The 16,842-nt window shown below is 32.3% G+C and overlaps 1 protein-coding gene across 4 annotated transcripts in view; it reads left to right on the forward strand.

Annotated features, from left to right (window-relative positions):
• LOC140049554 (rho guanine nucleotide exchange factor 6-like) overlaps positions 1 to 16,842 on the forward strand; it is a 43,469-nt gene that overhangs the window by 3,823 nt on the left and 22,804 nt on the right. For 3 of the 4 annotated variants that reach the window (XM_072094454.1, XM_072094456.1, XM_072094458.1), the window contains exons 3-6: positions 12,279 to 12,358; positions 13,204 to 13,298; positions 13,633 to 13,728; positions 14,430 to 14,459. In XM_072094454.1, the coding sequence (XP_071950555.1) occupies positions 12,279 to 12,358; positions 13,204 to 13,298; positions 13,633 to 13,728; positions 14,430 to 14,459 (301 nt within the window). The remainder of the gene's footprint in view (positions 1 to 12,278; positions 12,359 to 13,203; positions 13,299 to 13,632; positions 13,729 to 14,429; positions 14,460 to 16,842) is intronic. The other variant, XM_072094455.1, reaches the window with a different exon arrangement.

A 16,842-nucleotide genomic window follows, 5' to 3' on the forward strand; every position in this document is an offset into this window, starting at 1 on the left:
AGTTAAAATACCAGGAAGTTGGAAACTCCTAATCAACAATAACCTTTGACCTTGGAACATAATAGTTATGAGGAACCGTATACAGTGTTTTTATAAATTTAGATTATCAGAACGATATTACAAGTTGTATTTGAATATTAACGATTTATTTGTTTTAAAAATGTATTTATGATTTGTTTATTGTTATTAAAATATGTGTCTTTATCATTAATACATTGTACATGTTTCAAAGATTCAGAAAAACAATTTCTTCTCGATTTAATTAAAAAGAAATATTTAAAACTTGATGTAATAATAATGTCCAATTTATATAGTGCAAAATGCAGGGCACCTCTAAGTGCTGAACAATGTTAAAAGTGCAAATTAAAAAGGTTGGATTTGAGGATGTGTTTTTAATATTTTACAATGTTCTGATTACATTAATTATAAATGAAAAATTTGTGGATAATTAATTTATGTAGGTCAGCATTTTCTTGACACATACCGTACCATTATCTATCACAGTCGATGCTTTGACGTCTATAAGCTGCTTTAAAAGCGTTTGCCTCCAGCAATATTTATGTTACTTTGTTGGCATAATCTCGTATGATTTATGTTTGCCTGCCATGGCTTCAGCACTACATTTCATGTTTTTATTATTGCGCGCACATTACCTTTCCTCTTCGGGCCGAGTGTCCCATAAGGCTATAACAGGGTTCGAAATAACACTGGTCCGCCGGCCAATGGCCAGTTAAATGCGTGGCGGACCAGTAAGAAGCCAAATAACAAGTCTGCTTGACCAGTTAAAATTTCAGTAAAACCTGATGAAATACATAAGATGTTCTATCAGTCAATTTCGCTTCTATCTAGATTATCAGCAATTTAATTGGTATTTTAAAATGTTAACTATTATATCTGTTTGTTTGTTTTATTTGGTATTCAAACAACGAACCAAAATGGCACTTCAAGCTAACACAGCTTGTTTACTAAAAGCATAAATTATTGCAGGAAAGGAAATGCAGTATGTCCGCAAAATAATTTTGACATGATCGCCCAAAGAAAATACAGTATTTAGCATAAACAGCCAGCTTGATGCTTTATTTGTATTTTAATCCAGAAAACGAAGGTGTACAGTGGTTAAAAGGAAACAATTACAAAATTGTGAAAAGTGGACAGTTTTAGAATTTATTTAATAGTAACTGTCAACTGTACTGAACAAAATAGGAGGTTTTCAATATATACTGTGATACAATCAATAATTACTAAAGATTGAAATATTAGAAGTATCCAATAACTCAAGTTCTTTGCTTTCTAGAGATGAGCTTTATAAATTATATTATACAAATTTGTAAGCGCTGTACAAAATAGGATGTTTGCAATATACTGTTGTACTGTACAATCAATAACATTAAAGATTGAAATATTAGAAGTACCCAATACCTCAAGTTCTTTGCTTTCTACAGATGAGCTTTATATTAATACAAATCAATATAAGTTTTCATTATGATGACCGGGACATGTTTCATATTACATAAAACTTAATCATGAACCTGAATTTTTAGAGTGCTGTATCTTGGTTTAATTGAGATGTTGAAGAAACAGATGCATACTTAGTTTAATTTGATTGAGTTTAAATCAAAAGATTAAATATCAGTGTTGAATAAATTAAGGAGCGACTATAATGGTATTAGCTGACATGATAAACTGAGCAAAACCATTACAAAAATATATAGATTTTATGTTTTTAGTTAATTTTCTTTTTTTTATAAGAAAGTTTAAGTTACATTCATCATCAAGTTTTTATGTAACTTCAAATAATTTTAATTAAAAACAGTTTTAATTTTGTTACCAAACACACATACTCACTGTATGTGGGATGGTCTCACAGACGACTCCATTATCGGATAGGTGTGCTTAACTGAATTCCTTATTTTTCGTAAATGTATCCTCTCTTTAAAAAGCCAGGACTATTGTTGGTTTATCCGGGTAAGCAACAACCATAGACTAAAGCAGGTTTTGTTTAAGTGTTACATTAATCATTGTACATAAGTAACCATGCCACATTAATTTCTATTTGCTAAGCCATAAGAATTTATATGTACATAAATTTCTAAAAAATCTTCTTCTTAACGTTTTCCGTCTTCTGCCATTACGCTTTCCACAATTTGTTTCTATTTTTAAATTTTCAAATTAATATATAAATTAACTTGTCATTGTTGGTAGTTGGCAAATAATTTTTTCTTTTAGTTAATTCCGTAAAATTGCATTCCTCGGAATATTTTCGTTTGTGCCATTAAGATGACTAATGTTGTGTTTGGGGATTACTTAAGCGTTGGGAATGTCTCGCTCCCGTTAATACATTCGGCATTTTGCGCATAAATTTTGCATAATTACTCTTCAAGATTGTACATTAAACTTGAAATTGCATTATAAGACAAGCGTCACATTTAAGTGGTGTTCTAAGATGCTTTATTTATAGGAATAATAATAAAGAACTAACGCAGTTGTAATAGAATACAATGTCTAGTGAAAACACTGTCGGGCTAGCCAACATATTTTACTTTGTTGGCTAGTGACAATTTAGTATCATTGTGGCTATTTTTAAGACAAACTGTCAAAATCTAGATAATAATAATATATAATATAATTGTTTTAATTCAGACAGGCAGACCGTAACATCTTTTTTCCTAGCAAACAGGTTAATTACTTTCACTTACTTAATATAGTTTGTTTTTCTGTGACATCAGATCAATGATAAATTGTTATCACATTGTTGTCATATTGTATTGATGCAGTAATTAAAATCTTGACAAGCACATACTATAATGAACAAGCATTGAATAATGTAGAACAACGAACATTGAATAGAACTACAAACATTGAATAGAACTACAAACATTGAATAGAACTACAAACATTGAATAGAACTACAAACATTGAATAGAACTACAAACATTGAATAGAACTACAAACATTGAATAGAACTACAAACATTGAATAGAACTACAAACATTAAATAGAACTACAAACATTGAATAAAACTACAAACATTGAATAAAACTACAAACATTGAATAGAACTACAAACATTGAATAGAACTACAAACATTGAATAGAACTACAAACATTGAATAAAACTACAAACATTGAATAAAACTACAAACATTGAATAAAACTACAAACATTGAATAAAACTACAAACATTGAATAGAACTACAAACATTGAATAGAACTACAAACATTGAATAGAACTACAAACATTGAATAGAACTACAAACATTAAATAGAACTACAAAAATTGAATAGAACTACAAACATTAAATAGAACTACAAACAATAAATAGAACTACAAACATTAAATAGAACTACAAACATTGAATAGAACTACAAACATTGAATAAAACTACAAACATTAAATAGAACTACAAACATTAAATAGAACTACAAACATTGAATAAAACTACAAACATTGAATAGAACTACAAACCTCCAGTAGGACAAAAAACATTTAATAGAAGAACAACTGAATAGCATAACAAACATTGAATACTGTAGAACAATAAATGTTACATTCTATAGAAACATTTTTTATGTCGTAAAAGTCAAAATTATAAATCATGTTTTTCATGTGCAAAATTTTAATGTGCTCTGTGCCGTTGTTCATTTATAGAACAATTAGTAATAGGTTTAATTGATAAAACATGAATATATTCAATAGATAGAAAAGATGTATAAACTGCAGAAATGTCAGGAGATTAATACATTCATGTTTAAAGTTCAGCGTTGTAATGTTCTCCGTGTCATTAGAGGACAGTAATTAATAATAATTTTCCTTGAAATAGTGCGATGGAACATCTCTGCATAGAAGCTGTGTGAAATATTAAAGCTATGTATATCATATTTTAATGTGCAACTTTGTAATGTGCTCTCGTTGTCTGTCGGGTATTTATACGGATCAGTTACAAATATAAATTAATTTATTAATGCACAAAGCCTAGGATGACAAATTCCATTAATTTCTTGCATCTCTTAAGCTCTGTTAAAGAGCGTCACGTATTGCTTTCGTTCAGCAGCGTGTGAACTGCTTGCGCCATCTACAAATTTAACACGTATTGTTGTTAATTCTTCTCCCTATCGTCACCAGTGCTTTTTAGAAGTTGATTATTTAAAAGGTTTCAAGGACCTTCAATGAATTGTATGAATTCATGTTCTGATAAACTAGAATTTATTAGTCTATTAGTCGTGCCTAGCTTACCTGGATAAACCAACAATAGGCTTTCTCCTCGAAGAGAAATGTAGAAGATTTCATTGAATCCCCCCTCCACAAATGGTATAGTACATAAACTATGGCCTCAAGTGGGAACCTGCCCACAAACCACCATCATTTTAATTTTTTATTAATTTTTAAGAACTAGATACTGTACTTGCAAGAAAAACTAAAATCATCACAAATTGTATATGACAGTAAAGGAACACAATACAAACAACCACCATACTAAACCAGAAAGTTGTATGATGTAATTACACTACTGTATGACAGCAGAACCCTTCCTTTGGGACACCTCAAGGGGACACTTTCCTGTGATACGAATGAGGGAAACAAATGATATAGCACTACTGTATGCTTATCCCCTATTCAAAGAACACCTCTATTAAGGGGACACTTTCCTGTGATACGAATGAGAGAAACAAATGATTTAGCACTACTGTATGCTTATCCCCTATTCAAGGAACACCTCTATATAAGGGGACACTTTCCTGTGATACGAATGAGGGGAACAAATGATATAGCACTACTGTATGCTTATCCCCTATTCAAGGAACACCTCTATTAAGGGGACACTTTCCTGTGATACGAATGAGGGGAACAAATGATTTAGCACTACTGTATGCTTATCCCCTATTCAAGGAACACCTCTATTAAGGGGACACTTTCCTGTGATACGAATGAGGGAAACAAATGATATAGCACTACTGTATGCTTATCCCCTATTCAAGGAACACCTCTATTAAGGGGACACTTTCCTGTGATACGAATGAGGGAAACAAATGATATAGCACTACTGTATGCTTATCCCCTATTCAAGGAACACCCCTATTAAGGGGACACTTTCCTGTGATACGAATGAGGGGAACAAATGATATAGCACTACTGTATGCGTATCCCCTATTCAAGGAACACCCCTATTAAGGGGACACTTTCCTGTGATACGAATGAGGGGAACAAATGATATAGCACTACTGTATGCTTATCACCTATTCAAGGAACACATCTATTAAGGGGACACTTTCCTGTGATACGAATGAGGGGAACAAATGATTTAGCACTACTGTATGCTTATCCCCTATTCAAGGAACACCCCTATTAAGGGGACACTTTCCTGTGATACGAATGAGGGAAAAAAATGATATAGCACTACTGTATGCTTATCACCTATTCAAGGAACACCTCTATTAAGGGGACACTTTCCTGTGATACGAATGAGAGAAACAAATGATATAGCACTACTGTATGCTTATCCCCTATTCAAGGAACACTTCTATTAAGGGGACACTTTCCTGTGATACGAATGAGAGAAACAAATGATATAGCACTACTGTATGCTTATCCCCTATTCAAGGAACACCCCTATTAAGGGGACACTTTCCTGTGATACGAATGAGGGAAACAAATGATATAGCACTACTGTATGCTTATCACCTATTCAAGGAACACCTCTATTAAGGGGACACTTTCCTGTGATACGAATTAGGGGAACAAATGATTTAGCACTACTGTATGCTTATCCCCTATTCAAGGAACACCCCTATTAAGGAGACACTTTCCTGTGATACGAATTAGGGGAACAAATGATATAGCACTACTGTATGCTTATCCCCTATTCAAGGAACACCCCTATTAAGGGGATATTATTTTGGGTCCCAAAGGTGTCCTCTTAATAAGTTGGGGTTCTACTATAAGTCCTAAAAAATGTTTTTCAAATCATGTTATTGAAAAGACACTTTACTAATCCTATAAAAGCCTAAAATATTAGACTATGTTTTTGTCATATACCAGGGAAAAATTTCATTTGAAAATTGCTAATCAAACTGATTTTTTAGTCAAGAAACATATTTTTGTATTGTATTTTTTGCTACACAATTGTAGAAATGTGTAGCAAAAAGGTTGTTTTGTATAGCTTTTTGCTATGCTACACTGGCGAAATTATTCCCTGTATACTGTAACTGTCTTATCCACACCATAATTTTGAAGTAAACAATAGTTTAATTGTAAGGATTACTATTTTATAAATTAATTGATAAGATATTAATATTGTTTTATTCAAAAATATTATACTGTAATACTGTACACTGTATGAATTTCAGTAAACCAAGTATAGTCATTGATATTGTTCTAGAAACTTTACAGAAATATTATAAAGTTCTTGTTGGTGTCGTTGGTGACCTAAAAAACTAAAGGTCATTAGATGACATTTACTGCACTAATAAGTACCAGGCTGTTCAAATAAGCAGAATTATTCTATAGATTATTATCAAGCAATTGTTTAAATTGTTTGTGAAAGTTTTTCATGGAATCTGTTAATTATCATTCCAATCATCTTTTTATTTATTACAGACATTTCAGAATTGTTTAAAAGGACAAAATTTCACTCCCAAAGACTTATTATGTAGAGCATATTGTGTATATGTTTGTCTTAAGAACCACTGAGGGTCCCTAATGATCAGCAATTGCTGGATGGATCACCCTTATTAAATATGGTTAAAAAAATACATTACAGTACTATACTGTAGTACAGTAGGTTACCTGACCATAACAATCTGTCTAAATTATCAAACTCTATGTGACAACAAAATGTGATGTGCCCATATATGGACATGATGATGTCATATCACTGCCATATTTAAGCATACTGTATCACTACCATATTTGGGCACATCACACTTTTTTTTTCTGGTTTTCAGTTATGACCTTATTAAAACTTCTTTACAATGCATCCTTTTTCAACACTTTGTTGAATCTTTTATTGTGTGAATGTAACAATAAAATATGAAAATAAACAATCGCTGAATTGTCATTCAAGTTATATTCGTTGGTTTCTGTTCCTTTTTAAAATGTTTTTTCGTATAAACTTCCTGGTTGTGTTTATAATGTGTTTTTACTATTATAAAAAGAAATTTGAACAATTAAATCAGCATTTACATACATGTATCTACGCAAGTACAGTAGTGAACAAAAGGAGGTTCGGTGAAAATATTTGTGCAATCAATACGAATACAATACTACGTACATTTTAATGTCTAAAGCTCTGTCTACACTATCAAACTAATTTGACAAAAAAAGTGTTATGTGCCCAAATATGGTAATGAATTGTTTAAATATGGTAGTGATATGTCTAAATATGGTAGTGATATGTCTAAATATGGCAGTGATATGATGTCATCACACATGGGCCGGGCTTAACAGCTTACTACATGTATACTAATGTTCTTTTTTGTCAAGAGCAAAAATGTAAATACTGCCCTCTGGAACCTTTCCAAACTTGTAACTTTAAATATTTGTTGTTTGCTGCCCTCATGGGTGTTTTTTCATTTTTCATTCTCATTGCTTTTGTTGATAACGTTTATTAATGATATTTGAAATCTGAAAATTCCTTTTCAACAAAATTAGTTGGTACCAAGAATCTATAAATGTTTGCATGGATTTTTCAGATTCAAAAGTACTTTTGGTGTTTTTTTTTAGTGTTGCCGTATAAAAAATTATGGAATATCAATTTTTAATATGGATAATTGGCTCAAAGCAGCAAGGTACAGAAATGAAGATGATTCTAAATCTAATAATTTAAATCTAATATTATATGCAACCTAGTGTAACAAAATATTAATCTATTTTTATATGTTTGTATATATAATATTCATGCACTACACAATTTTTTAATGTAGTATATTTCACAGAAACCCGTCAAACAATTCATGATATGATAGTGATACATACTAAGAATATTTAATTGTCATTTAAAAAATTGTAATAACAAGATTTGTCTTTGTAAAAAACAAAGAAATGTTATCTATCGGTTTTCTGGTCTGGTTGACTCTCAAAATAAATTGTTGAATGTTTATTATAAAGTTTGTTTTTGCAAGAAGTAGAGCGTTTAATGTTTGTTGAGTTCATTTTTGTTTTATTTATGTCAGCTTTTATCAATTTGTATTTTAAGTGGTTGGCAGTTCATGTTGTAAAATAAACATACCTTATCTCCTTCATTGGTTGCTGATAACATTTGAAACAGTAGCAGATATTTTTTGAGTGACATCAACAGACAGACAAACGTTATCTCTTCTGATATGATTTGTATTATTAACAACTGTTAAACAACGATGCTTGTTTAAATTCTAAACATACCCATCTGAGAGTTAGTCATGATTGGTCCTCTGCTTGGCTCTCAAATCATTATTACACCATAATAACTCATAAGGATGTTTTAAAAAAAATACTTCCACTTTTAATGGAGTTCGGTGAACGAGTCAAACAAATTTATCACCCTTGTGCTTTGAGAAATATTATCTTTGTGTTTTACTGGATGTTTCATGGTTACTGCACTGGAATCTTCTTCTTGGCTGAGGTGTTGTCTAGGATTGTAGGCCTACTACACTAGTAGCATACCTCTGGCAGCTGACTGCAGCTATCATATTCCGAGGGTTCAAGCAGTTGGGTGTACAATCCTATTTTGGAGCTAAGCCTCCATTGGAATAAACAAGTACTGTAGACAACACTGTTTTAATTTGAGTGAATTTAAAAACCATCTTTGAGATGTTTATAAATGCCTAGTTCCTTTTGAATGCTTAAGACTACTGCTATAAGAGGAGTCATCTATGTGGATTATACGTAGAATACCTAGGCCTAGTTGTTTATGTGTAAACACCAACACAGGAGACAAACGCTCATCATTCTATTATGAAAGTAAGTCTGAATTTATATTAAAGTTTAATCAACTTACCGACTACCAAAAACTAATGGACTTCTGACTTTAAAAAAGCAAGGATTAGAAAAGAGGACTTCTTCATAGTTTTTGGAGTTATGATTACATTTTTAAATAAAAATTAATGGTACATCATTGGGATGATCCCACTAGACTGTACCATTTTCACCTTGGGGTATTCAACTAAAAATTCATCTTTTTGTGTTGGTTTGCATTTAAATATGTACGATTTATATATATTGTTGGATATGTTGAATTTCGTCATCACAATTGATATTGATAAAAACCAATTGTTTCCACCTTGGTTTAAATATACAGTATATTTGCCTTCAATATTTATACAAATATATATTTAGAGGTTTAGTAACTAATTTATAATTAATTTCAGCTTTGTGATCACCTTTGTACTTGAAATGTGTTTAAATTATTAGTCATAGATAGTTTCCAAGAAGTCAGGTCTGTCATTTTTGTATGAATTAAACCTCCTTATTTATATTATATTATTTAGACATTTTTGCATTAGTTGTATAGATGCCAAGTTGTAGGTTTCACCTGCTCCTCCATGTGTTTTGGGCTGCTCCTCCGTGTGTTTTGGGCTGCTCCTCCATGTGTTTTTGGCTGCTCCTCCATGTGTTTTGGGCTGCTCCTCCATGTGTTTTGGGCTGCTCCTCCATGTGTTTTGGGCTGCTCCTCCGTGTGTTTTGGGCTGCTCCTCCGTGTGTTTTGGGCTGCTCCTCCATGTGTTTTGGGCTGCTCCTCCGTGTGTTTTGGGCTGCTCCTCCATGTGTTTTGGGTTGCATTTAACTGTTTATTTTGTCATTTTATTTAAGGGAAAACATTTTTCGGGGGTTTTTTTTATGGAAATGATTAACTTTGTTAAAACTACACTACATGTCCTGATTATGTTTTTGGGAGAAAATTCATCATCTGATTCTTCTGACTTTCCAACTAAAGCTCTGTTCACAAACTTTATGTGACAAATAAATGTGATGTGCCCATTATATGGACATGATGATGTCATATAACTACCATATTTGGGAATATTGCTACCATATTTTGGCCCATCACACTTTTTTGTCACACACACTTTATTAGTGTAGACCGCTGGTATAGACCATGGACAGAGCTTTAGAATAAAACTTTTCATTTTCTTGCATCATAATCATCTTCAAGTCAATTCTCTTTTGGTAAAGAATATCACTATCTTGTTGAATGAAACATATACCTTGTGAAGCGTTCGTTCATCGTCATAGCCTTTGGGAATATTCCATAATGTTTGTTTATTTATAATTATACACTATTCATTAAAAGAACTCGGGTGTTGAGTAGGAAATTGCTTTCTGGTTAATTGTCTGGAAAAATGAAGACTAGGCAGTAAGAAGGTGTTGAATTCTATAATAATGAGTTCAGCTGGAATTGTATCATAACAAACTAATTTATTTAAAGATGTATTGTCCCCAAAAACATGAAAAATAAAGATTGATAAAATCAGACTTTGAAATAAGGTCATTTTGCAGGTTTAATAAAGTTATTCACTTCTGTAGAAAATTATTTTACTTAAAAAGACAAAAGAAACGGTTAATTTTAACCAAAAACCATTGTCTAAAGTATTTTTTGCTTTCAAATTAATTTTTTTCAGGAAAAAAATGTTGGTTCGATCCAGTTTTTGGTCAAAGTGAATAACTATTATGTGACATTAAAATGGCATATTAAAAAAAATTGGAAAAAAAACCCAATGTTGTAGGGGACAATATATCTTTAAACTTTTCATCCTTATTTTTGATGTGGTTCATCTTTATGTGTATATTTTAATATTGTATAAATAATTTGACTTTCTTCATATCAAATCAAGACCAGATACAGTAGAATTTTGAAACCATGCTTAAACTACTGTACACTTAAACTACTGTACACTTAAACTACTGTACACTTAGGGCCTGTTTCTATTGAAAAATAAAAAAAGAACGGTTTTTTGGAAACCGGTTTCGGCTGTTGTTTATAAATAAAGATCGCGTTGCAGCTCAATTTTTACTCCAATAAAACCGGTTCCGTCCATGTGCGTTCGTTATGAATGACGTCATTATATACACCACAATGCAGTTCGTTAGGCGGAAGTGCGATTTGATCGAGGTCATGTTTACTTTTTTTCGCATAGCGCGATCCCCAAGAAATAGCATCCATTTCATCATAGAAGGGGGAATTATTACCTGAAACGTTATTGTGGTCCTTGGTTAAAGTATAGGTAGGCCTACGTTGCACCCTCTGATATTGTCAAGTTGAACTCGTCTATTTTTCACACGCTTTACAATATTCTTAAAAACATGTAGGCCTATTAATTATACGCGAGTCTTTCTTCCGACTCCCGACAAGTCCCCTCATCTTCTTTCCTTCACATATTTTTTACGAACCTCGTAATAGCATCGGTCAACATTTTTTAGTTAAATAAAATACTCACTATCTAGAGAAATAAAAATGACTTAGGCCTAGGTCCTATCGCGCGAGTTTGACTGCGAGTTGACCGCAATCATCCCAGTGCAGCAGACTGCAGAGTTCAGTTTTGGGGTCAAATTGAGACCGCGATTGTGTTGCAGCTAAAAATTGCTCCGCGGAAACCGGTTTCAGAACGGTTCTTTGCGATCGAGACCGCAATCAATTGGGGTTTTTGAAACCGTTTTTAAGATCGGTTCTTTTTTGTGGTTTTTTGTGGGGACCCATTTCTGCTGGCAAGAAAAAACGGTTCTTGAAAAGAACGGTATTCAAAACCGTATTCTCTGCTCTATAGAAACAGGCCCTTAAACTAGAAAGAGAGATGATAAATGTGAGATTGATGAGTCACGGGAGACAACAGATTATTAATAAATCAAACTACAGCATTATGATAGTTTTATTTACTAAAGTGGTACAGTTACAGTACAATACAAGATACAAGATTTATAATATGATAGAGATATCATATTTATTGGGTTTTTTTTCGTGATGCTATAAATAATACAGTATACAAATTATAAAAAACAGACAAAACCTAAAAACAATTAAAACATTATGTATTGCACAAGGAACCATTTTATTCATTCTTTTCATTATCTTCTATTGATATACAAAATAAAACAATTAGATCAAAACTTAGAGATTAAAATGAAATAGTACCTGTATTACAGTACATGGTTGTTGTGGGTGAATGAATTTCTTAATCTATTAGTACTATATTTTTTACAATAAAGTAGAGAGTAGAAATACTTATAGGTTGGAAATGAAAAGTTGGGTTTTGGATATATAATATTATTAGTATCTGAACTGTTTAAACATAGTATTCTTTTCTTTACAGGATCTCCAGGATCAACGAATTCAGCCAACAAAGGAGCGTCGCCCTCATCGAACGAAGAAAAATCGCAGTACCATGCTCAGGTACAGTATAAACATCAAAATTCCATTTCTAAACTTAATGAATTAAATCAGGTAGAACAAAGTATTTATACTTAATGCTTAAACATTGTGAACTCATTACAATATTTTTTTGAGAAAATAATGATAAAATAATGTAAATATTAGATTTGAAATTGATAGTTTTGTGACAACTAAAATCCTTTGTATTGTACTCGTACATAATTTACTAGATGTACGAAGCGTGCACGGAATAAAATTATCCCGATTGCAAATGAACCTTAGCGAGTGTAATGCTAACATTTCTTAGGCCTGTGTAAAGGATTAATAGGAAGACAGATGTTGTACTAAAGAATGCATAGCTAGCTCAGCCTACAGCTGGCTCACAATAACTTGTTTACATCATCTCATTAAAACATTGTAAGCGTCGGATTCATTGGCTTTATTCCGCTCTTGATTGTCGGTTTTAACAAGGTTTCTATTGCTTCAGACCCAAACCATTGTGCTTTTTGATTTTGAATTGAATATATTGGAAAATTCAGCATGAGTATCTAGTATACTTGAATTTGAAAGATCTTAATACTGGTTTTAAATTGAAACTGCATCTTGTTGAAGTTTTGGTAAATGATTTTGAATTCAATATCTGGTCATAATCAGCGTGGAGTCTTGCATACTGTACTTAAATTTAAATATTCTAATCTTAAAATCTGATGCTTAAAAGACCACCATATTACTGGATTTATGGGGCCGTGTTTATCTTACAGAAGGTGCCAAAAAAAATATGTAAGTTTTCCTAATTTTGAAAATTGAAATAATATTGATATGATTTTTGTTTTATTTTATGAATAATTGTTTTTTCTTTCTTGCAGGTCATAGAAAGTTTAATTGAAACTGAGAAGCAACATTATAATGATATACAAAATTTATTGACAAATATTTTAAAACCGTTAGAAGCTACAGAGAAGTAAGTCATAACTTTATTCATTTATTTTTCTGTTACATAATTGTGTCATTTATGCTTGGGTAAACACATAAAAAATCAACTCCTAGAGAATTAAAACAAACTCCAAAATTAATGTGTGACTAACATATGTTCTCAGAAAGATCTATTTCGTGCCTAGCCTACCTGGATAAACCAACAATAGCCCATGCTCTCCAGAAGGAGGGCATTAATAAACTGTTAAAATTCTTTGAGCACCCCTCTACCATGGACCTAGTTTATAGGTCCATGCCTCTACCATATCGTTTCCATTCATATACTGTTTGCTAATTCTTGTTCTTTTTACTTGGTTGTGTAGGCTAAGCCCAGTTGAATATGCCACTTTAAAAGGCAACATCGACAAGTTCTTGCCCTTCCATCAATCACTCAAGAAAGTTATCGAAGAAAACGCACTGTAAGTAAAATGCAATATAAATTCTTTATGTGCTGTCTAGGTTTTTATACATACATTTTTTTGGCAATATTGTTTTTTTTTACACAAAATTTGGCCACTAGTTGTAAACCTGGTCAGTATTTTTGTATAATTTAGAAATAAAGAGGATAATAATAAAATCCAACATTGGTACTTGGATATTAAAATAAATATGTATTCTGGTTAGTTTACATTAGATATAGATTACAAACATATGAATTCTATTACAACTGGAATACCCTGTACTGTACATGCTAAACTGGACAAATTAAAAAACAAATTGAAATGATGGTTAGTTTTGAGACTGTATAGTATTAGTCTCAGCGAAAGACCAAAAGGAAAACCACAAAAAAACATGGATGACAAACCTCAAAAAGGAAAGAAAACCTTTCACATGCTTTCTGATAAACGTACTGAGTGGTGAACACAAGTGAGACGCACAATGTCTAACAACTATTAGTGTTTAAGATGATGAAGATGATAATATTAGTAGAGTGTTGATATATTATTGATAGTACATTAGTTCTGAAAAGAACTGTTGAGTTCCTCGACATTTCAATCAATAGGGTTTGATCGTCCTCAGGAGTGAGAATTTAGAGTAAGGTGCTTAATAATTATTCTCTATTCAACTCATATAATGCACAAGTAAAACAAAAGAACCTGTAATTACATTTTGCTTACAGAGTTATAGTCTCTCGAAAGATGAGAAGAAAGTAAGTCTATTCATATCAAGCTTTTTGTATCATTATTTTATATATTTTTATTATATATAAGCTCTGTTCACACTATAAAACTTATATGGTACTGATATGATGTCATCATATCCATATATGGGCACATTGCATTTTTTTCCACATAACGTTTAATAGTGTAGACAGAGCTTTAGTGTTCACCCCTTCCAATATCAATGTACAAAACTATTTTTCCAATATTGTAGCACAACAGGGTTTTTGCACATGAAAGCATTTTTTCTAGAAAGATCAGCCTGATTGATATTAATTTGTTTATTGGTGCAAGAAAAGTAAAATTTAAACCTTAGTCAAGATATTTCTGACCTATGCTATTACAGTGTGTCTACCTAATTTTCTCTAAAATTTAGTTAAAATGTAGTGGCAAAAAAAAATTAGACTAAAAAGATTTAGAATAAATTTACCAGAAACATTCCAAAATTACCATAAGTTCTAAAAAGATCAAAATCAATCATTTTCCTATGCTTATATATACCGTACTGACGCGGGTATAAGCCCACCCCCCTCGAACATGAAATCACGTCAAGTTTGGGGGGTGGGCTTATACCCGAGGATCCAAAAATGCAGATCGTCAAAAACAGCACATGTACACTGTGTATTCCACCATGCGAGCGAGCGCCCTCACGTGTACGACGTTGACTCTAAATACACGAGGTGTAGAGTGTCGGAAAATTAAGTTTATAGTTCGTGTAATTAATATCGTAGAATATCTTATTTTAAACATCAATTTAACAAGAATTTATCAAGCAGAAAAGCAAGTATACAATGTTCGTTAAATAGAAATGTACCAAAGAAATTTAATAAGCTTGTTTATGGCAGCCGATACCAAATAGTGGTTTTCCCGTTTTGGCGACTTGTAGCGTCGTGTGTGAAGCGATCTTCGACCGCGATGGAGTGTAAACAAAACAGGACCGCTAGGCCTCATATGGCCTAGCGTATATTAGCCTAGCTTGGTTATGATCAAAGGTAGGTGTATTCGGTGTATGGACGTCGCCAAATACAAAATAATGTATTACGACACGCACTGTTGATCTTCGAATTAATGGGTGGGCTTATACCCGAGTGCCTCATTTTTCATGAAAATTAGTCAAAAGTCGGGGGTGGGCTTATACCCGAGTATGGGCTTATACCCGCGTCAGTACGGTAAATATAATGGTCTTTTCTTTATCCTTAATCGTTATCAGCAGTCAAAGTTTATTTGTATTTTAGTTGTAAAATGTTTATTTGGTTATTGTCAACATTGTGGCATGCTGTGTTATACGTTGTACATAAGCTCCCTTACCACTTGCATTTTTAGCGTTTTCTCGTCTTTTCTACCAATAGATTTTTTAAATTCCTAGTGCATCACATTTTAGGCCACAGCATGACTACTTCACCTCAAATTCTATACTTTTGTATTTATGCAGCTAAACAGAATTTACTAAATGCGGCCTAATCCTAAACTCAACTCAAACCAAACTAGAAACCGGGAAAAAAAAAAAAAAAATTTGACTTGGTTTAATCCTCTTCAGCTCTGTCTATACTATCAAACTAGTTTGACAAAAAAAAAGTGATGTGCCCAAATATGGTAGTGATATGCTTAAATATGGTGGTAATGATATGACATCATCATGTCCATAAATATATATATCACTGTTTTTTTCACATAAAGTTTGATAGTGTGGACAGAGCTTAAGAAGACCAGAATTGTTGTATTCGCATTGGTTGTATACCCAGGGATCCCAAATTCTATTGTGCCACTTAAAGGCAGTTGCAACAACAGAGGAAATCATTGAATTGTCTTCCACGCCATCAAATATTTGCTTTTAGTTGAGTTGAGAACCTGCTCAGTTTAAACGAAAATTAAATGCACCTAATTTTAAAGCAACATTTTGCCATCACTACTGACACACTTTAAGTAATGCCCAGGCTAAATTCTGCTTTACTGCACAAAAGCATTCAACTCCATTGGTTCAGAAAATGAGCGTAGAATTCTGAGTTGATTAATAGTTGTGTTGTGGTATTTCAGATGAGAAAATTTAAATTTTTACTTTTTGGTTATGTTCTCCCCTTGAAGGGAAAAAGGCCTACGCCGGTTCATCCAGGTAAGCTAGTCACTAATAAATAGACCATGATTTTTTTTTTATGACTTTGTCAGAAAAAATAGGTTTTTAGAATTTGCTGAGCTGATTTGATTTAGTTTATTTAACAGTTAGACTATTCCATTAAGAAAAAAAAAAATCTTCTATTAGTATTACACTAAGTACACCGACCAAACTTAAATACCCACTAAGCTTGAATTTACTATGTTAAGTACATTCTCATAGTGAGCAAGGCATTGTACTGTACATGCTGATTGTGAACAAAT

This window comes from Antedon mediterranea, chromosome 5 (genome assembly GCF_964355755.1).
Source record: "Antedon mediterranea chromosome 5, ecAntMedi1.1, whole genome shotgun sequence".
NCBI classification, from domain to species: domain Eukaryota; kingdom Metazoa; phylum Echinodermata; class Crinoidea; order Comatulida; family Antedonidae; genus Antedon; species Antedon mediterranea.